This window comes from Chelonia mydas, chromosome 19 (genome assembly GCF_015237465.2).
Source record: "Chelonia mydas isolate rCheMyd1 chromosome 19, rCheMyd1.pri.v2, whole genome shotgun sequence".
In the NCBI taxonomy this organism is placed as follows: domain Eukaryota; kingdom Metazoa; phylum Chordata; order Testudines; family Cheloniidae; genus Chelonia; species Chelonia mydas.
In genome coordinates this window covers 4,780,093-4,803,875 of record NC_051259.2, presented here as the reverse complement: position 1 = coordinate 4,803,875, position 23,783 = coordinate 4,780,093, and the positions used below count along the sequence as shown (strand labels likewise).

Sequence of the window (23,783 nt, the reverse complement as noted above, 5' to 3'; positions counted from 1 at the left end):
ATTAGAGGAGAGTTTGGAGTTTGGACTTAATCATGGTACATGATATACATTAGCATCTGACATTTAAAATGAATTTAAACAAACAATAGCGATGCGAATTAGCCCCAAACTGAATCAATTAGTTGTGACTTCCAACTAAGGCACAGGAAGAAAAGCTACAGGGCCAGAACACATGTAAAGCGGCCTCCTCCTATCCTTTCATACGAGGAAAAGCTGTAACAAACCAAGAGAGGAAAACAAAATTAAACATGCAAAATTCATTAAATATAAAAACTGTAAAATGGCCGGAATCTACTCTCATCCAAACAGGAATTGTTTTGGACCTGTGTTATATGGCAGGGCAGACGAGATTATCACAGTGTTCCCTTCTATGAGACTCATGTACAGATGACACGAACCAGCCTTAACCAAGAAAGAGCTGTCCCAAATTTATACCCAAAGCCTGAGCCGTGGGCTGGGCTGGGAACTCTCTCTCACCTTAAATGACTCAGGGATTACGATGTGATTCCTGCCCCATCAAGAATAACTCAAAGGCCTAGGTGGTCAGATCCTCAGCTGGTGCAAACTGGCATAGCCCCATTGACTTTGATGGACTAATGCCAAACTACAACAGAGGAGGATCAGGCCCCCATACATACAAAGAGGTCCTGGTTCTCCATCAGCTTGCAGACTGTGTAGTCATTTATACCGGTACAAAATGGGTCTGAAATGTCACCCCCAGCCTAAATCAGTATCATAGTGGTTTACACCCATGTTGCCCAAATGTAAAATCCTGCACAAGGTACAAGGCAGTGGAGAATCCTGTTCAGCGTGTCTTCCCTTCATCACTAAGCCACTGCTCACTTTGTAGCCCCATTTCCATCCAAAGGTTTGTCTTACCCAAGTTCGTACACAAGAGCAATCTTGCTGAGACCTCTCTTTAGCCTGTGAGTAACAACATTTTTAGAAGCAAGCTTTAGCTTGTCCTCTTCTTTGGGGGGAAGAGGAAGGGAGCAACCATTCCAGCTATCTGACAGGGATTTCTGAAAGCTAATTTCTGCTTGTTGGAAAGCCTGCAGGTCCCTCTCCATGTCCTGCAGTCTCCTTCCCACACAGACACTGTCCACCAAACAGCTACCTTAGTTACTCAGGGCTCTCTGTGCTTAGGGGAGGTGAGCATTGTGTCAGTTAAATGAAAGAGGGACAAAGTAAGATGATAAAGACAATTAAAGGATGATTAGTGTAGCTTGTAAACCATGAGAGAAGATGTTTTTAGGCTGTGAAAATTGACTGAATATTCATAGGAATGCCCTCTACCATCAGGCAAATGGAATTAATCATATTAATGCATGGGAAAATAAGATTAGTCAGGAAATGGTATAAGAAATCTAATCATGTTTTATTGCATGAAACAAAGCGGGAGAGGTCAAGGGGCCCTTTCATTGTAATTTGTTACAAAAGTCTCTTTCTCTGCCATGCTGCTGGCAAAGGAGTTGGGCAGGGCTGGGCTTTCAGAAGCACGAGGAACCCTGCAGTCCAGATGAAATCACTGGGAGCTGCAAGGGCTCAACAACTTTGGAAAAACAAAAGCAAATCAGAGAGTTTAGAAGCTAATCGGGGAAGGAATGGGTTTCCAAGAGCAGCGTTCACAGAAGGGAAGTGACCTCATGTTACCAAGGAATCAACGTGAAGTTTGGCCAAACGTATGGACTAGCTGAGTGAATGTGGCCCGTTTTGCTATTGATAAGTTTAAGTAGCACAGTAACAATATCAGAATGCAATTGCTCTAACAGTGGGAACAACGGGCCAGGAGACAATGTTCCCGAGTTCTACTAATAGCCAGGCATTAGTCTCACCATGTGACCCTGGGCAAACCACTTAGGTCCTGATCCTGCATAGATTAAGCCATATGCTTAATTTTAATCACGTGCAGCAGTTCCATGGGTCACTGCTCATAGGCTTAAAATTAAGCACATGCCTAAATCTTTGCAGGATTTGGGCTTTATACCTCCTGGGCCTTAAGGCCCCTCTGTGGACCGACACTCAAAGGGATTGTTGTGAAGCCTCCCCCCACTCTCCATTCATACTTGATCCTGTAATGCTTACTTGGGCAAAACTCTTGTCGAGTTCCATTTTTTATTATTATTATTTATATAGTGCAGTAGGCCGACATGAAGACAGACCATATTAAACCCAGCCCAGAAAATACCCTAAGTTATCACGCGCTCCGTCCTCCCAACTTTGCTTCTGTACTGAGATGAGAAAGCTCAGCTGCATGAGATCCACCCAGGGGGAGCGTTTTATATGAACTCCAACTCCAAACCGCAGCCAGTAAAACGAACACGCACAAGAGCCGTGCCAGCTACCTCCCACTGCGGAGGGTTCAGTTCACTGACCTGCAATTCCTATTTTAACATGAATCTGCAATCTGAAGAACAAGGGCCAAAGCACAGCCCGGCAAGTGGCAGAGGCGGGATCATCCCAGCGAGTTGACGCATGCCTGCCAGAGACAAAGAGGGAACCTCACACAATAGCACAGCCCTGCCTGCGCGATAAGTCACTAGCATTTCCAAAGCTGGCTGCGGGCCCGGAGAAGTCTTCACTTCAGACAGCCCTCCTGACTGTCTCTCCAGATAGGGGCAGTTCCACGGACCCAGACTCCAAAAATCACAACACAGACCCCCACCCCTCCAAAAATCAGTGAAAATCATGAGATTGAAGAAAATCATAACAGTAAAATAACGTTTCTATTTCCAGTCAGTCTTCCTTAGTTTTTTGAACTCTTAACAGACAGCGCCCCCACCTGGTGCAATTCAACCTGAAAGATACACTAACTAGCGAAAGTCACTCGGGTGCAAACAGAACCGGCATGACGCCTATGAGTTTGGGCTTAAGTGGTACTTAAATGATGCACAGGCCTTGCGCAGGATCTCTGCGTAGAGTGAATTTCTCCGCATGCACACACAAATTGAGGGATCTTTCTCCTCTTGATGGGAGAAATGCTGTCCCCCAGTGCCCTTCTCTGCCAGCATGGGTGTGCATGCTACTTAACACCAAGAAGGCAAGAGCATACAATCGGATACCACTCTAGGCTTCCAAGGTGCTAAACAAACATTAACCAATGCAGCCTGGAATATGGGGCACACCTATCGGCTTTGGAGCTTATTCCGCTGGAAACTGCCTACCTGTAGAAATATCTGAGAGAGACAGGAAAGAAAGGTATAACATGAGACTTAGGCAGCTGAAAAGAGCTGCACTGTCATGGCCCCTACAGCAAATGACACTAAATTTTCCATCTCAAAGCACAGATTTATCTGTGAATGTTGCAGTGAGGAACATTCATTTAAATCACCCTAGGGGTTCCCAGAGACAAGCATACCGATGTGGTAAACGTTACCTTTACACCTGAAATCAAAGGGAGAAAACTCTGCCCCTCGGGACTGACCCCAGATGTCCCCCAAGAGATGCCTGATCTACACATAACAATGTCAGTTGGGATGTGATTTTCTACCAATACAGTTATACCAGTACAAGCATAGTGTAGACACAGTTATACTGATATAAAGATACCTTAGACAACTGTATAGCTTATTCCCCTTCCCCGTATAACTGTGTCCACATTAAGGGAAGTTGTACCATCTATAATGGTATACTTAGAATGTTACAACTTGTGTGTATAGACAAGCCCCAAAATAATTCCCTTGGGTCTAATTCTCCATTGCTTTGTACCATTTGTGGTTATTTATACCAGGGCAATGAGAATGTAAAATGTTACCATTCTGATCTGACAGCCTATTTTATACCTGCTTTGCACTGGTGTGAATGAGTGAACGAGGTTCAAAGCAATGGAGAATCACTTGTCTTGAGTTCAGGATGATAGGAAGTGTTACCCAGCGATCACAACCTCTCTCCTCAAAATTTCAAACATATCCATTTTTTCTGACCAGTTTTTTAATATCTATAAAGTGCTCTGAGATCCTTAAATGAAAGGTGCTGTATCTCTGCAGAATATAAATTCTAAGATTAAAAAAAGGGAGGGGGGCTTGCTAGGAGACATTGATTTGCCATGCAAGAAACAACTTATATATCACCGCTAAAATAAAAAGCCATCTGTAGAGTATTTGTTTCCATTTCCATTTTAAACATTACTGAGCTCTTTAAAAAAATTAAAAAGTGCACAAACTGAATAAGGAAATCTGTTTTCACACCCTGATGAAGATGTAACTGACATTTAAACGGTGGATTAAAAAAAGCCACCGCACATACACTTTTTATTCATTCCCAGTCCTCTGAAAAATAGGACCAGGGAAGAAAAGCATCCAAATATTACAGATAAAAGTATCTGTTATTTAACCGGCTCGTAAACCTAATTCACTGCACAAAAAAGGGAAACTTTCACACTTGCATTATCTGGGCTTCAACCCATGATGAAATAGGTTATTTCAAGGAGCACAATAACTAATCTCAAGTTTTCTGCCTCTTGCATGCAGCGGGACGATAGAACGGTTGTCAACTTTCAAATAAAAGTAACCACTGGTAGGACAAATCCCAAGGAAAGCACAATAGATAGGTGTAAGCCATTGTTACCCAGCGATAGGGCTGTATCGTTTACAGCCTCTCTGTTGCGACTGGCAACTAGCTAGGAAACTGAACTGAAATGAAAATACACCAGTAGGCCTAATCCTCTGCTGACCCGCACCTCGTGTAATCATTCACACTAATGCAGAGTGAACGCAAAGTCGGTGCAAACCACCGGCAACTGGAAGCATTCTTAAACACACTCTCCTCTGGTGTAAAACAACTACGCAAAGTGCAGGGCAATGGAGGATTAGGGCGGTTGAGCTGCAGCAGTGATAGAAAAGAGAGAAACACTTCAACAGGCAGTGGGCTATCTGCTTAACTAAGGAGCTGATCCAAAGACCAGTGAAGCCAAATGTCATTCCATTGGCTTCAACAGAATTTGGATCAGGTCCTGAGAGAGAGCTCAAATGCAAACTCTCTCTAGAAAGCCCGGAAGTTGGAAGTCGGGGATCAGAAAGCACTTGCAGACATAAGAAAATAAACCATGCAATTAAATAAACCATGCAAATAAAACTTGCAATTCATTACAAGTAGCTATGTAAAACAGCAATACGAATGGCTATGAATCTTCATCATCATTTATTATACTTAGGAGCTCTAGTCAGGGACACTAGGACCCCATTGTGCTAGGCACTGTACAGACACAGAACAACAACAACAAAGAGTGTGGTTGACCCAAAGAGTTTGCAATCTAAGTATCATCATGAAATGAAACTGTAAGCACCCACTCTCTGAAGAACAGGTACTGTGCTCTTCTCAGTTTGCTGGGTAAACCATGACATGTAGTATTGAACTAGCCCATTCAGTGGTTTTGAATGTCTGATATCAGAGGTGAGCAAAAAGCAGATTTGATACTGGAGAACCAGTCAGATAATATTATACACCAGTTAACATGGTTTAGCATCCCTGCCCATCCTGGCTAATAGCCATTGATGGACCCCTATCCCCTGTGAACTTACCCTGTTATAGTCTTGGACTTCACAACATCCTCTGGCAAAGAGTTCCACAGGTTGACTGTGCATTGTGTGAAGAAATACTTCCTTTTGTTTGATTTAAACCTGCTGCCTATTAATTTCATTGGGTGACCCCTAGTTTGTGTGTTATCAGGAGTAAATAACTCTTCCTTATTTACTTTCTCCACACCAGTCACGATTTTATAGACTTCTATCATATCTCCCCTTAGTCGTCTCTTTTCCAAGCTCAAGAGTCCCAGTCTTATTAATCTCTCCTCATGTGGAAGTTGTTCCATACCCCTAATAATTTTTGTTGGCCTTTTCTGTACCTTTTCCAATTCCAATATATCTTTTTTGAGATGAGGCAACCACATCTGCACACCGTATTCGTGATGTGGGCATACCATGCATTTATATAGAGGCAATATGATAAACGTGAGGTGGGGGTAGGGCAGGGAAAAGGCATGTATTCCACCCACTGTCCACAGGACAATTCTGGGAGTGGGAGGAGGAGGAGGAGGATCCTGTTAAGAGATTTTAGCTAACACATCAAACTAAGCAAAAGATTCTTATATACCTAAGGGCTGCAAGGTACCTAAGATGCCCAACTTCCTCATCCTGAATACCTGAAACACAGCAGGGATTCAACATCCCATTCTGGTTTTGTCATGGCCGCAGCCATTATGAGATTAAAAAAGAATTCCTAATTCCCCCAACTCTCTGAAGGGAGGTGGGGGATTGAAGAAAGGACACTTAAACATTTTGTGTTATAAAGTTTTGTCTGTAGTTTGAGTTGGGCTCTGGGAATCAGGACTTGTGGGCTCCATGCCCAGCTCCGAGGAGGGCGTAGGGTATGCTTGTTAGAGAAGAAGTCAAGGGTTCGGAACTTCTGGATTGTCTTCCCAGTACACCACCGGCTCAAGTACAATTGTGCAAGTCACAAGCTTCTGCACCACCTATCACCTGGTGACCAACACATCCTACTGGGGTTTTGTGAGCATCCATGCTTGTAGAACATAGACTCCCTTAAAAGAGAGGAGCTACAGACAGTAAATGTGATGTTTTGCCTTACAGAGTTTATTTTTAGCCTTTTCAGCTACTCTGACTCACATGGGACAGAAAAATCAGAATTAAAAGCAGTCACCACACTCCTTTCAATGCTGACATCTCACAGCAATATAGTGCAGGTTACATATTAGATAGCTGACATAAGTTATGCCATGTCATAGAACACAATTACTTATACATTCAGCCTTTTAGCAGATATATCATGACAACTCCTTGGGAAGCCGTTATGCCGTATCATGTCACTGCACCCTTCCAGGGCCCGGATGTTACTTGGATGTGTGTGTTATTTCAGTGCACCAGACCATCTGCATCGTGCTCTATGGAAGGAGATATCCAGGGTGCTCCTTGCACTGGGTTAACACAAGCAAGGCTTGCCCTGTGCCCTCTGGCCCCACATGTGCGGGCTGCTAGTTTCCCCTATAGTTCTTTTGTGTCACTGCTGGAGTTGAGTGTTTAAATTAGAGAACATTTCGTAAAGAACCAGGTACTTCAGTAAGTTCACATGTTTTTTGTTTACCGCATTAATGAGTGACATCTCACAACTTCCCTGTTAGCACAGAAGAATTACAATCCCCAGTTTGCAGACACAAAACTGAAGCACAGACTGGTTGAGGGAGCCTGGCAGAGCTGGGAATTAAACTCAGCACTCATGACCTAGTCCAGTGGTTTCATCACAAGACTTTTTCAGTTATAAATTCAGACAAAAATAAAGTACTTTTTTTAAAAAAAAATCAGTGAGGCTAATTAACCATTGGAATAACTTCCCGAGAGTTGTGGTGGATTCTCCATCTCCTGCAATTTTTAAATCAAGATTGGATTTTTTTTTTAAAATCTGTTCTAGTTCAAACAGGAATTAATTCAGAGAATTTCTAGGACTTCTGTTATACAGGAGGTCACACTAGGTGATTACAATGCTTCTGGCTTTATCATCTATGAATCTATAGTAAACCTAAATATGATACTTACCCACAGATTTGTACAATGCACCGAGATCCACACACGAAAAGCACTATACACAGTCAGTGTCTATATACCTACCTCTCTAAATGAAAGCCTTCAGGGAGGTTTTGCCAAACCCATAACAATATGGTTTGTATAGTGCCTCCTACCCTCTCGGTGAGATCTCGATCTCATTGCACTGGGCACTGTACATACATATGGTAAGAGAGAATCCCTGCCCTGAAAAGTTTACAATTTAGATAGACAGCGGGTGGAAGGGGAAAGAAAGGTACAGAGAGGTGAAGTGACACAGCAGGTGGGTGGCAAAGCTAGTCACTGGACCATTCTCTCAAACCAACAAAATATGTTCAAAACCAGGCCAAAATATATATATAATTCTAAATAAATTTATTAACATAAAATCAATAAATATAATACAATTTATATTTTGTTTAAAATTATATGTTAATGTATTTATTTATTAATACAATATATCATTTTAAACAAAATAACAACATTTACCAAACATTTTTTGAATTCTCAAAGCAGTTTCAGGTTTGGTTTCTCTGTTGAGTTTACTGACCTCATTATTTCCCCAAATACACAGCTGCTCTCAAAAGTTCAAAGAAACGGCAGATTTATTTTTAACTTTGCCACAGAATATAAGACTCTTTTTCTACCTACATATGAAAAGTAGAAATCTCTGGTTCTCCCACCAAGCTATATGAGCTTTAAGCACTAAAATCAAAAGCAGTTTGTAACCATTAGAGGGAATAACATTTGGCTGTAAAGCAATAATTAACTACAGCAACTGGGACAGATTCACATTCCAGGGATAGAATAGTTGTAAAAATTGATCATTCAGGAAACTTTTGTTTCGTATAAATGTTTAATGATGATGCTAATATTATAAAAAAAACAATCCATTAAAACATATCACACTTTTAAACACTATATTCATCTTCCAAATGGCCAAGAGCAGCTACATTAAACAATTGCATGCATTTTAAAATTATTATAGTATATTTATTACTCTTGTAATCATCATTATTTAATGACAATGTTTGATTAAAAATCTCAATTGCAAATACTCAAAACTCTACCCGCGTAATATTTCTGAGAAAAAACCACCGATGGGTTTTCATTACAATCGTATCAGAATGTCCATTTCTTACATCGCCCTTGTGAGCCCTGGGCTCTGGACCTCTCGATGTAAGCACCTGAATCTGTTTCTTATGCTAAAAAAAAAGAGAGCTCCACTCGCTTGCCTAGCATCCTTGTGAGTCAGTATTATGCGATTCCCCAGCATGGCACTAAGAGGTGCTGTGCTATCGGAGGTTCTGATTTTCATATGGGACCTAAACCTAATGTCCTGATGACTTATAATTAGATTTACCCTGTTCAGAAAACTAACCCAAGGGCTATGCACCACTTGCATCCTATTTTGAGTGCTCATGTGGGACCTGAGTGGTGCATATGCTTTTTGCTGCTCTTCCATACAGGGATGAATTTCGCTCTACAAGAACACACACTACTTTTTGCAGCAATAGGAGGGGGACAGTAAGGAAGCATTCTTCTGGCTGAATTCCAGTCTGGGTTATTACACTTTCTTGCCTTCCTGAGTTCCCACAATCTAGGAAGTCCACTTACCTAATGTCGTTTTAAAAAAGGAGTTTCTCTCTCATAATGAACATTTCAAAACTCCTTACATCTCAGGGCTAATTCTCAGCTGAAGATTAGGCCCGTAAGAGAGACACAATCAATCAAGAAACACTGAATCAACATCAAAGCATTCCAAACAGCATGTTGCAGTCAAACAAATGAACGTTGGTGTTTTGTTTTTTAAATAACACTAATTCCTTTTGGAAGGGATGGGAATAAAGCTTCATCATTGAAATGAATTGGCATGGAGTGACAAGTCATTTGGTTCTAGGGAAATCTACGTTCAAATTCAGATTCAGGATACAATTTGGCACTAAGTGGCACCATTGCTAGCAGACTCTGCAGAAAGGCACAAAATCGGCAGCATCCTCTTTCACTGCTACAGGTGCTTCTCACAAAGCAGCAGAGGGGGACACACAGATGATGCTTGTATTGTCACACACTGGACAATACACATTCTGTTGATATTATTCATTATTTGTACTACCATTGCATCTAGGAACCCAAGTCATGGATCAGCACTCCTTTGTGCTAGGCCCCAGGACAAACACAGAACAAAAAGACAATCTCTGCCCCAAACAGCTTACCATCTAATAGAAGCTGTCTGTCTCTGGGCTTCAGTCCCCATCTGTAAAATGGGAAAATACTTACTTCCTCCCGTACATTGTCTATTTTCTCTGTAAGCATTTTGATGTAGGGCCTCTTTCCTTGCTACGTGTTTGTATTCCACCTCGCGCAATGGAGCCCCGATCTCACCTGAGCAGCCTAAGCACATTGTGATACCACCAATAGACACTAGCAATTTATATCTCCTGTCTTTACATTCTTGTCCCTGAGAAGTTTGGATTTAATTCTTCTCCCAGTCAAAAAACAGCCTGATTCTAATGTGTTTCCCTCCAGATTTTCTACCTATAGATGACTTTTTTTGGTTGTGTGGGAAAGCAGCATAAAGTACTTGTCTCCCCCTCAAGATATTTAGTCAGTCCAAGCACTTTGCCTATTAAAAATTCATCAGAGTTAGTTTAGTGTTAGAACTCAGCAAGCGTCATCGTTAATTTGCAAGAACCTTCCCAGAAGATTATCGGCTCCCATTCACTCCTTCATGACGTCTAAAACATAGTAAAACGGACGTATCCTTTTATTAACTTGTATTACTCCACGGTTTTCCTCATTGTTATTCCTGGTTAGCTGTATGTCAGCAGTGCACAGAGGCCCCATTGTGCTGGGCACTGCCCAGATGTATAGCACGACACAGTCACCACCCTATATATTACAATCTCAGCAGACATTACAGAGATAAGAGTGGGGGAAAGAAGCATTATCCCCATTTTACAGATGGGGGACAGAGGCAGCGAGATTGAGTAACATGTCCAAAGGCACATACAGTCTGCAGCAAAGTAGAGAATCTAAATCTCATAAGTGCCAGGCCAGTGTCTTAGCCATAGGACCATCCTTCCTAGGCCAATTTAGCCAACTGAGCTAAATTATATTCTTGTTAAGAGAGATGTAGCTCACATTCACTTTCAAAGCATTTCCTACAGACATGCACTGTGAGCATAAATTGCAGAAGGTGGACTTGCACCGAAGCCCTTGAGTGATTTAAATTTGCTCTTCCCCACTCTCCCCACACTCTTCGGCAGAATCTCAACCCAGGGCGGAACTGGTAAGAAATGCAGTCTGTCCCACAGAGTCTCAAATCTATTCTCTGGTACAATGGTTGGCACCTTTGTGCTGCCTTTCAATGCCTGAGTGCTGCAGAATTTGGTTCTAGATGTGTAGCTCAATCCATTCTTGGAGGAAGATAGCAGTAACAATGGCACCGGCCCGAACCAAACTCTCATAATTTGCATGGCTTGGTGCCTTGTACATTTTTTCATTGTAATATTCTGTAGCTTGAACGAGACATGAGTGATTCTGTGGGAGAGTGGGCTAGATTGGATTTTGTTTATTTGAATGCAGTTCTGGACTTGATTAAAACAGTTTATAATACTTATTAAATGAAACATTGTAGTTGCGAGGTACTTAGATGTAATGGTTTATTTGGCCAGGAGTTTATCTGCCACATTACCAATAATTAAAACTAGGTTTTCATAAAGCAAATTAAAAAAAAGAAAGAAGAAGGGGTTTCTAGCAATATTTTCAAGCTGAATTATATCAACATATTTAAAGAGGAGATATGAGCTTCAGTTTTTCCCCACAGGCAAAAATTATTTAAAAATGGGAAAAAATGAGTCATCTGAATTTAATTACCAGACTCAGGGTAGCGACAGCAAGCTTTGAAAAGTGAAATTTAAAAAGGACTCTGTAATTCTGCCTACGGAATTGATGAGTTTGCTTCTGGAGAATAGTAAACTGGGTCCTTCAAATTGACTGGAGCTTATAAATCTTGCCTGTGTGTATTTCACAAATATAGGAGGAGTGCAGAATGTGCCTTGGAAAACAAACCTTGCCATGGACTCTTAAGAGTGAAATTCACACCTGCACAAGTTCAGAGTGTCTTGAGTGTCCTGCTGTAGCGGCCAATCCACTGGACACAGCTAATAGTGTTGGTCTTTAAACTAAACCTCAATGGCAGTCCACTGAGGGAAGAGAGTCACTGGATATGCACCACCTATTCTGACGTCCTCAGCAGAGCACAGGCCACGTGTGGGCCTTCTGCCTGGGGGTGAGTCTCACCCCTGAAGAAGTAAATGTTGGGGTAACATTTTCGAAAGCACCGAAGTCCCATTTTCAAAAGGGATTTTGGCAACTGTGAGCCTAAGTCACTTAGATGCTTTGAAAATGTGTGTCTATGGATTGCGAATGCATTCCCTGTTATCATTTCGTTTTAACATAGGTTTCCGCAGACAAGTGTGGTTTTACTTTCAGGAAGCAACATGCACAAGTTGAAGAATGCTTGTCTTCAGAGTCCACCCGATAACTTCCAGTCCTGCTGTATCGCACAGCCTACTGATCCTTCATGAAGTGCCGAATAGCTAAGAAGTAAGAGTGCCCTAAAATATTAATGTATGCTAATAAAAACAGTTTGCTCATAAAACAGCTACATCTAATTTTCAAAGGTGTCCTGGGGAACAGTAAACAACTGGTACACAATAAATGGCCGCTACCTAATATTAATCTTAATCCCCCATATTTGCCAGGCAAGTATAAATTACATAAATGAATGTTAATGAGACAAGGTGGGTAAGGTAAGATCTTTTATTGGGCCAACCTCTGTTGGCGAAAAAGACAAGCTTTCGAGCTTACGCCAAGCTCTTCTTCAGGTATTGTAGCAGCGACAGGACCCTTGTAAATCATCGTAATTTAATCTTATATCTGGTAATCCCAGGTGATTTCTTTAATTATTTTAGACGTTTAATTCTTCCCCTTCCTGAGACAGGGTGGGGTCCCGAAGAACAGTCGTCTCCATCAATTAGTAGCTACAAGTTTTAACTCCTTGTTGAGTGAGCAGAAAGCAGTACATGAAGCCACCAGGCACTGAGCACTTGACTGCCTACAAGAGCTGAGGGACTCAGGGGTGTGGAGGAGAAGGCTGTGTGGGAATGACTGTTTGGGGCCATCTAGTCTGACCCTTTGTATATTAAATTGATGTTCCCTGCATTGTTCTCCTCTATAGCAACTGTAGTGGTGAGTTGTTTTGGCCATGAAGAACCTCCACAGTAACCTCTCATTTAAACTCTGCCCTCCTTATCTTCAGCTCTCCTATTACCAGCTGTTTCCAAGACTGGGTATCCCTTATGATTTCTATCTCTGCCCGTCAATCCACCAGCCTTTCGTTCAGGCGCACGAAATAATGGTTCTGCAAAAACGCTTTACAACTCTGAAACTGACTCAGATTAATTCTCTCATCTGCTCCTTCCACCTGGACTTGGTTCTCTACCCTGTTGCCATTTCCAACGCCTCAGATTACTCCGCAGCCTCTGGAAGAGTGCTCAACACATCTCTCAGGTGCCCCTCGTTTCACGGGACCCCACTCATTTTAGTGGCAAAGTGACCTCCATGCCACGCATATTTGGTGTGTGGCCCCCAACACACACTTTTTGAGAAATTATTTACACCCAAAATAACAATCACGGATCTGAGGATGCAGGAAGAATCAGCTGCACTAAAGAGATGAAGCCCACAGCATTTTAAGTCTCTTGCATGAGTAATGTTTCTCCCCTCCTCTTTTGGGGGCCTTGCACACTGTGCCCCACATTCAGGCCTTGACAAGTAGAGAGGTACAGTGTCTAAGCAAGCATGAGGATATTGAGCTAACTTCTTTATCACCAAGGGAATCCAATGAGAAAATCTCAAGTCACCAGTGAACCAAACCACTGCATCTCGGCACATAGATGTTGGAGCTAGGGCTGCTGCCGCACCCCCTGGCTTGAACTGGATTCCATTATATACAGCATTTACAGTTTGGTTCATTGGCTCTCAGTGCCCCCAGTTTACAAATTGTTCCAGTGCCCCAGCCTTTGCAACTCACAGATGGAGCTCTCTCTCTCTTATGAGTGGCCCAGTGGGCTATGACAAACCTCATAATTTAATGGCCCTACTCCTTAAATGAATCTTCCTTAAGCATCACTTTTATTCTAATGCTTTCCAAAACTGGGAAGGAAAACAGTGAAGATCTCCTTCCTTCCACTCCTCTCTTCTATGATGATGCTTATTTCTCTTTCAATTATTCTCTGAGGGGAATGCAAAATCAAATAGTTTATATTTACAGGTTTCAAAGTAGCAGCCGTGTTAGTCTGTATTCGCAAAAAGAAAAAGAGTACTTGTGGCACCTTAGAGACTAACCAATTTATTTGAGCATAAGCTTTCGTGAGCTACAGCTCACTTCATCGGATGCATTCAGTGGAAAATACAGTGGGGAGATTTATATACACAGAGAACATGAAACAATGGGTGTTACCATACACACTGTAACCAAAGTGATCACTTAAGGTGAGCTATTACCAGCAGGAGAGCCGGGGGTGGGGTGGGGTGGGGGGGAACCTTTTGTAGTGATAATCAAGGTGGGCCATTTCCATCAGTTGACAAGAAAGTCCCTCCCCACCCCCCACTGTTCCTCAGTCATTCTTGTCAACTGCTGGAAATGGCCCACCTTGATCATCACTACAAAAGGTTCCCCCCCACCCCACCCCCGGCTCTCCTGCTGGTAACAGCTCACCTTAAGTGATCACTCTGGTTACAGAGTGTATGGTAACACCCATTGTTTCATGTTCTCTGTGTATATAAATCTCCCCACTGTATTTTCCACTGAATGCATCCGATGAAGTGAGCTGTAGCTCACTAAAGCTTATGCTCAAATAAATTTGTTAGCCTCTAAGGTGCCACAAGTACTCCTTTTCTTTTTATATTTACAGGAGCTTACATGTCTTGTTTTCAAACCACACTAAAGATAATTCTCTTAGCACTAAAGATGGGCCTGAACCACAAAGCTCAGATCTCAGTCCAAACTTCTGCAAAATTTAGGGTTTTCTGTAATGGGCCGCCCCCAACACCCTGAATCCAAAGTAAGAACCAGCTACAGAACTAGATTCCGGACTTGAACTTCCATTGGAGATAGGAGGTGATGGGATCTGGAGCTTTCACCATGTGTCCATCTTCATTTGTTACACATGCATCTGAAGCCTAGTGTACGCTACAATGTTTTCCTAGCACAGCTATGTCGGTTAAGAGTGTTTAAAAAAAAAAAAACACAAAAAACCCCACAGCTCTAACTGACATATCTATGTTCGAACTCTCTCTCTCTCTCTAACACACACACACACACACACAGATATAGCTGCAGCTTACACCAGCCAGAGACCTTTTGCCTGTACAGCTTATGTTGTTTGGATTGCCAGTTTAACCACACTCTGAAAATAATTCCTATTGTCAGCACATGCTGGGCCTCCGCTAGGTGGCTTTGCCGGCATAACTGAACCCACAAAGTCTTCGTCGTGTACACAAGACCTCACACAGTGAGCACACTGGGCTCCTCCTTTTTACATTCCATTCAACTAAGCAGCAAGGGAATTCAAAATGCAGCTGAAAAAATCTCAAGAGGTTCAACCACCGGCGAAACACGATTAATGTCAAACGAGATCTTTATAATGTGATCAACTGCGGAACCCAAACATTAACAAACCTAAATCATCCACATGGGGTATCCTGCAATTTTTTTTTTTTTGTTAGACGCTATTAGTTCATACGTCAGCTATCAAATTTATGCTACGAACCCCGACCTGTAATTTCACAGCCCTGACCGTGGAGACATCATTGTTACCTTGAAGAAAGCAAAAGAAATGGAATGATTGCAGCGGAATAAGTTTCTTACCAACAAAATAAACCCGTTCTCTCAAAGCATGCACATTTGTGGAGTAATCAAACTAGACTTAATGGGACGAGAGAACAGGAATACTTAAATTCTGTCTGCAGCCTGCTGTACATAAAGCAAATCAAACAGTAGCACATTTGCCACAGGGTCGTTAACAGTAAAGTTAACTTGTCAGCAGTAGATTTACCAATAATCAGAAAACAACTGAGCAGAAAGCAAGTTCAAGATTTCTACATCCACAGGTTTTTAATCTAGTTAACCAACTACACACCACAGGACTCTAAGAAAGACCATGCTTCAAAGCAGACATCAATCACTGTAAAACTCAACTAAAGCCATAAAAATATATGCACAGATTTTTCATTACAATGTACTTTAAAATCTCGAATTGTGGCTGTAACCACTGCTAGTGCTGACCGTGACGTTCAGGTACGAGGTGAAGTGCACACTGGATCCCACTGCAGTTAATTTCACACCTAAAGTTATGTATGTGCAGATATAATTAAACGTGTACAGCCATAAAAGGACATACAGCCACTCACTTACCAGAGTGAGGATCCCTCCGTTCCAGTGACTTCTAAAAAGTCATATCCATCTTCTAATTGAAAATCCATGAAAACCAGAGCAATGGTGTCTCCAGGCTCTGCTAGGATAGTCCACGTACAGTCTGCATTATTGCCATACTCTGAAGGATAATGAAGACTGGAGATAATTCCACTCTGTCCCCGTAACGTCCCTCCACAAGCATCATCGGCTGAAAGGCAGAAAATACACATCATGGGTGTTTTGCTGGAAGGGAGCATGATGCAAATATGCCACCAAGGCATTGGAGCAACACAGCCCTGAGGTTTTTTTTTATTCTTCCCTTCCATGTGTTAAGGCTTTCAGAGGGGGTGGGGAAATGACTCATATGCCACATTTGAGACAACGGAGGGAAATCGTGATCAATAATGTCTCCAAAACTCAAAAGGCGGGGGAAGGAGATTTTAAAAGGCCACTGATTGGTACATAACAACTAAACCAAGGCTGGAGAGAGTAGCATAAATCAAAAAGGTACTATGCAAAACATAATGCCAGATTAGGGGAGATTGGAGTGCACTGCAAAGATCAAGGCTGAACTCTTAAAAAAATACTTTGGTATTTGTTTTTTGTTGTTGTTCTTCTTCTTTTCAAGTGCTTGATTTTTTATTGGCATATTGATCAGACACATATGGGCACTAGGACATTCAGCAAGTGCATGGCATGTGAAGAGATGCCTCCCACCAGAAGACACAGAGGTGACATGTTTACATTTCCCAAACCAGCTACTCAAGCCTCCATCATTCTGTAGCCATGGGCAACCCTGCAGTAGCCAGGGGCAGGAGTGGAAAAATTGGAAAAATTGGAGAGAGTCCAACGAAGGGCAACAAATATGATTAGAGGTTTGGAACACATGACTTATGAAGAGAGGCTGAGGGAACTGGGATTGTTTAGTCTGCAGAAGAGAAGAATGAGGGGGGATTTGATAGCTGCTTTCAACTACCTGAGAGGTGGTTCCAAAGAGGATGGTTCTAGACTATTCTCAGTGGTAGAAGAGGACAGGACAAGGAGTAACGGTCTCAAGTTGCAGTGGGGGAGGTTTAGGTTGGATATTAGGAAAAACTTTTTCACTAGGAGGGTGGTGAAACACTGGAATGTGTTACCTAGGGAGGTGGTAGAATCTCCTTCCTTAGAAGTTTTTAAGGTCAGGCTTGACAAAGCCCTGGCTGGGATGATTTAATTGGGGATTGGTCCTGCTTTGAGCAGGGGGTTGGACTAGATGACCTCCTAAAGTCCCTTCCAACCCTGATATTCTATGATTCTATGGAACAAACATGATCCAACAGACCTCTGACACCTCTAGCTTCTACAACTCCAGTGCTCCTTACCATGGTGTGGAAGAAGAGACCCAACATGGCTGGCATGAGTTTTGACGAAGATGTGGACCAGAAAGTGGATGTGTCACATCAATGGCATACCCTGCTTTTCCTCCCAAACCAGAAGACCTTTCCAGAGGTGGGAAAGTTAGAGTAGGGAACACCCACCAAACTTCACAGGGTTCTCACCCCTCTCCAAACCCACCAGAGAAACCAGTGTTATTGCAAGCATCCACCCAGATCCCCAGGGAGGTCTCAATCGGCACAGCTACCTTGATTTCAGTGGAACTATGCCAATTTGAATTAGATGAGAAGCTGGCCTGCTGCAGCTCTACAAAACAACTGATTTCTGACATGTAGGTGTCTATTATACAGAGGATAATGACAAGATAACTATAAGAGTAAAGCTTAAGTTCTTCTTCATGCCAACAGAACCCTCAGATAGGTAGATAGAATAAGCAGCATGTGACACGGTTATTACAGGTATGTATACAGCACCTAGGAAAACAGTGATTTAGAGAACTGTGCTATTATGCAGTGACACCCATGGTGATATCTGTGCAATTGAGAGTTGCATTTTATATATTTGGTGGATCACAACACCTTTAAAACTGAATTTATATGATTAATAAAGTATTTAACAACATAGGACTGCATAGCAATTGAGAGAGCAGTAAGAGACAAAGTTCTTGCATCGAAGAACTGTGGGTATTTGGACACCATGGGCATTAGTGCAGGATAAGATGATGAGAATAGTAAACTCTGTCCATCCGTCCAATCTAAGATTTAACACAATAAACAAGAGCAATGAAGGCAGTGAGGGAAAGATAGTACAGGGGTTACGCCAATATGAAATCACAGGATTGGATTGGGTAGTCATACACACATTGCTGAGTCTTCTTAAAATACCTGTAAATATTTTTCTTTAAATCCTTTTAATATCAGTAATACTCTGATGTCAGATATTTGCCCCACTCCAAGAAGAAAACTTTTACAGGAAATGTTTATATAGGTCAAGATTTTTGAAAACAGGTGGCTAATTTCAGCGACCTAAATATACCTTAGGCATCTGCCTGATTGAAAATTCCTCACCATCCAAAGAAGGCAGTGGGCAATGTTGGGTGCTCAGGGCTTTTCAAAATCTAGGGCAGATGCCTAAATTTGGACTTACAAACCTAACTTGGGGGGCGGGGTTGTTTTAATTTTTGGCCCTACATAGAATAAATGACTCTCCCTGAAATTAAGACCCTTTATACAAGCTTAACTGTGGTCTCACTACCGCTCCATCATGATATCTGTATATATTGCACACACCAACTATACAGACACACCTTGAACTCCAGAGTTACAGAACCATCCACTGCGCTTGATCCTGCCACGAGCTCTGCACGGGCAAACCCCTGGACTCATGTGGAGTCCCACAATGAGGCTAACGTAGCTCGGCTTGAATGCTGGGATCTGCCAATACGGGAGCCCATTGCAGGACAGGGGCCCCTGTTTGTGGAGGGATTGGGACAAAAGAGATGGTTCAGAGCACAGCTGAAGTTAAAACACCATAAGAGTGATGCAGCTTCTTTTCTTCTCCCCCATCACACTTAAAGTTGTATTTCAGGGTTGCGATGTTAGAACCATTAAAATATAGCCTATTGGTGCCATCATAGCTATAAAATATTAATTGGCTGTATTTTACTAGCTGGCAGTGGATTTGTTTTTTGTTTTGTTTTCTATACCCATTAAGATACAAAGACGTTACAGGATACAATGACCTATTAGGTCATCCAGTCCATCTGCCTGCGAGCGAAAGCTTATTCCCTATTGTACACTTACTAGTGATTTGTTCTGTCTAATTTTAGACATCCCAAGTGACAGAGCTTCTACCACTTCCTGGGGGAAGCAGTTCCACACAGCCTAATACATCAAGTTCTTTCCTGACATTCTGTCCGAGTTCTCTTTCTCAGTTCTTACTCTTTACTCCTAATTAAGCCCCCTTGAGTCATCCTCAATAGCTCCCTCTCCTCGCTGTCTGCTAGGGATGGATGAACCTTGTGCAGTTCAAATGGAATTTGTGGGTTCACAAAAATGCTTGAAACCTTTTTTCTTCCCCTCCTGTCCTTTGAGCCATTGTTTCCTTCAGAAGGAGAGCTGAGTTAAACACAAAGCGTTTCCAACCCAAAGAGATGCCTGTGCCACATACATGGGAACAGAGGACCTCTGCAGAAGCTGGTACAGCCAGGTGGTGTTGTATATACTACGAGGGTGCACTCTATCAGCAGAATCTTTCTTCATCTCTCTGCTCCCATTTTCATTCTCCGCTTTCCCATTCTGCCTGTCCTCTGCTTCAGTTTCCCGCATCAGCACATCTTTTCCCCAATATAATCTGCCCTAAGCAGGATGCAAATCCAATGAAGTTCACATCTGAGTCAAAGCTCTGAATCCATGTCTGAGTTGAGCATTAAGCAAGATTTATTCATTTTTCCCTTTTGTTTACAGCTTTCAAACTTACATTCCCTCCCACAAGCAGCTCCCGATCTTGACACGTGTATACTATGTAAGAGCATTGACTGTTTTGCCTTTAAGGGTCACATTTTCAGAAACTAAAACTGCATCTGCAATTTTTCATTGTTCTCGTTTTCTCCATCCAAAAGCCCACATTTCAGAGCACAGGCTACTATGTGCCTGTGGCAATGGGATAAGGAGATGCCCAAGAACCTAAAGGGCACAGACAGCCAGTTTTAATGATTACTCCATTTGCCCGGCCAACAGCAATTTTGTGCATGTGAGCCACAGTTCGGGGGAACAGAAAAACACATGCATAAAAATGGGGGTGCAATTTCAGAGGCTGCATGTTAGTCCCTTTGAATGTTTGGTCCTAATTCTTTGTCCTCTTGGCATTAGCAATCAGCATTAAAACCAAGCAGACTGGATAGGAACACACGCATCCTGGAGTTTAGTAAAACCTTATGCAGTAATTCACGCACACTGCCCTTCTAGAATGAACTATGAGCTTATGCTACTTAAAAACAGGAAAGTAAAACCTATGGAAAAAGCTGATGTGTCATTAAAGCTGAAGGCATTTACCGGTTGGAAATGGGAACTGCTGTTTGCTACACGTAATCTTCTTCTACAACTAGACTCTATTAGCAGAAGCTATTAGAGCAAATAAAGGAGGAGGATCAAGAGAAAACATGGGCAGGAAGATAAAGGAAACTGAGAATTAATTTGACTTGCATTGTGGCAGTGTGTCACTTTTGTATGTACAGCATTGTCAAATGCCTTGCTATTTATATGAAATGCACTATGAAAAGCCTGTTAACTTTACAATGCACATTATAGAATGGCATTTCAGATGCTTTAGTCAAGGAGCTTTCAGGCTTTACATTATAAACACCTATTTTCAAGTGTGTAAAACTCCAGCATGACGCTATAAAAAAAAAAATCCTTCGAGACTGAAACTCAGCAAAGGGATTCTCGTGTGTTTTATGCAGCAGCTGAGGCACTTTTCTGGGGAGGTGGGACAGGAGGGTTTGGGATACTGCTCCACAGGAAATTCTTAGTGTGAAAGTATCAGAACCTTTTCAAGACTGAGCCTTGCTGACAGTATAAGCCGCTATCAGCAGGGCTGGGACTTGCAGCGTCTGACTGATGGAGGTGCAAAAGGAAAGGAAAAACAAACCTCTGGTTCATGCCAACTCTTATTTCTCATGGCCATCTGCTACCCAACTGCAGCCAGGCAGCCGAACATGCAGAATGCATCGCACAAACGCATGCTTCCTGGTGAGTGAGGGCAATCACTCAGGTTAGAAGTAGCTAGACTCAAGTGATATTCCCTCCTAGTCTTCAACTGATCCACTCAGCCTCCAATACCTTTTGGCCTGGGGCTTAGCCCCGCCGAGCTCTGCCATGTAAAAGCTCCACCCTGTCCAGGGTACCCAAAGGCCAAAATAAACACGAAGAAACCAATTCTTCCATCACTTCTGGGCTCGACCCTCAGCAGATTCTCTGCCTCTCCCGGGCTCTGCTGAGTGCCAAGAAAGCTAATGCTTGTGCCCCACCTGGGCTCGGGCAAACCTACAGGAGTTGGCAGCCAAAGGAGACAATCATCTCCTGACAGGCCAACTCTTCCCCACTCCAGGGAGGCCCTGACAGTCACCAATCTTCGTCAGCTCCTACCCCAACCCCAGCTAACCTGATCTCCCACAGTGACGGTTAACAGCCTGCTCTCCCTCTCAGCCAGGAAATAACTGAGCAAGGCCCCACCGATTTAGCTCCTCCCTCACAGCCTTACCCCTGAGATTCGGGTGTCATAGAGCATGGTCCAGCTGCCCACTGACCCTTCCCCTGACCCATGTAGGGTTTGCACACCCTGTCAGAGTCTCCAATTTCAAGGTATGATATTCCCATTGACCTTGCATGTCTGGTTCTTCTGTTTTTTTTTGTTTTTTTGTTTTTTTTTACCCAGAGGATCCTCTCTGCTACATATTAACTCATCCGAGATAAAGGTACAGGGGTAGCTTCGAGGGCCCTGGCCCATGCAAGAGGCATGAGACTGTCTTACCTCTGATTCCTGGAGATGGGCAGCCACGGTGCTAAAATGGGATCAGGAATAAGGGGAGAAATATAAGGATGTTTTTTTCTTCCCAGTACATTGAGACTATAGGAGCTCTTCTTAATTCTTGGTGTGTGAATGGGTTCTGGCCACAAAGGATAAGCACGATTCACTCATTTGCTGGCATGTGCAGATACGCACAGACTTATTTCAAACTATTCTCTTCAATAACCCCTTGAGGATACTGGAAAGGCAATAAATGTAGAAGCGATGCTGCTACTCTCAATCAGCTAGCTCTCTGCAAGCCACATGCCCAGCAGAAAGGCAGAAAGATACAACGGAGAAAGGATGAGGCCATTAACTGCTTCAATAATGTATGCAAAGGTCTGAGCAGAGGCAATTTATTGCAGAGAGGCATTCCTGCAGAAGGACAGCCACCTCCGGCATGGCACAGGTTGCCTTTTAAACATTATTATTGCCTGACAGGAACATGGAACATTCATGGGGCTATTTTAATATTAATGCCCTGGAGGAATTATACATGCAACAGCGATGAGCTTTTTCTATGTGCCCAGGTAAATCTGGCAGAAAGCACCAACTGCAAACAAAGCCAAGAGCCGACACCTAATTTAAACCTTCTCCAATGTCTACCGAATGACCCAGGCAAAAGCAGGCAGCCTGGAGGCCTGGCAGTGAAAAGGTTAATGAAAGCTGGGGCCTACAGTTTCTAAAGTGATTGGTGATTTGGGGAGCACTTTTTTTTTTTTTGGATGCTCAGCTGGAGACTTTTGATTTTCAATAAGTGCTGAGCTCACACTCCCTGAAAAATATAGGCCCCTTTAAAGGTGTCTTGAGTTGGACCCTCCAAAATTGGAGCACCCAAAATAACCAGGTTTCCAGGATGCAGGGACTCTAGGCACCTAAAGGAGAGGGACTGCCCTTTTGAGCAGGGACTGTCTTTTTGTTCTGTCTGCCTAGCACAATAGGGCTTTGGGCCACAACCGGGGCTCCCTAAGAACTAGGGTAAATAAATTATTAATACATTAATAATAAAAATTTAGCAAGATGAGCATCCAGGTGAAACCAGCCCATAACTGACAGCAGTCTGGAAGAAGCTTTTCCTATAGTCAGGTTATCTCCTAGCTGCCTACTGTGGGGTCTTGAAGATTCATCTGAAGCATCTAGTTTATTGTCAGAGAGAGGATGGTGGACTAAAAGAACTTGACTCATCCAGTCAGCCAATTCCTAGGTTTCTCTGCAATTCAGAATAAAGCAAAACGGGACAATGTTCTTTCCCAGGGAGAAAAGAAAATCCTACAAAATTCTGCCTCTTGATGCTGCATCAATCTTAAAAACATTCTTTAAAAAGAAAAGGAGTACTTGTGGCACCTTAGAGACTAACCAGTTTATTTGAGCATTAAGAATGCTTGATAGAGATCTTGTAGGTGTTTGTCTCTGTCTGAGGGGTTGGAGCAAATGCGGTTGTATCGCAGAGCTTGGCTGTAGACGATGGATCGTGTGGTGTGGTCAGGGTGAAAGCCGGAGGCATGTAGTCTCTAAGGTGCCACAAGTCCTCCTTTTCTTTTTACGAATACAGACTAACACGGCGGTTACTCTGAAACCATTCTTTAAAAAATCAGCTGGTGGAAACTGGTGTAGCTCCATCGAAAAACCTAGCCCCCTATTTTTAAAAACTTTAATTAAAAATCTTTTAAAATACATTAACGATTTCCAACCCTCGGTAGACATGGACAGATCTGTAGTTTGCCCAACTTGCTCTTCGGCTTGATGAGCTGGGTAATTATTGTTAAAACACTTTAAAATGCTCGTGAACAGCTCTTAAAAGTGTT

At 42.6% G+C, this 23,783-nt stretch overlaps 1 protein-coding gene across 2 annotated transcripts in view; it reads right to left on the bottom strand.

The window, feature by feature from the left end:
* The window catches only part of CSMD2 (CUB and Sushi multiple domains 2), a 563,293-nt gene that overhangs the window by 356,643 nt on the left and 182,867 nt on the right, over nt 1-23,783 (bottom strand). For both annotated transcript variants that reach the window (XM_037881906.2, XM_043532277.1), the window contains one exon: nt 16,039-16,246. In XM_037881906.2, coding sequence (XP_037737834.2) covers nt 16,039-16,246 — 208 coding nt within the window. The remainder of the gene's footprint in view (nt 1-16,038; nt 16,247-23,783) is intronic.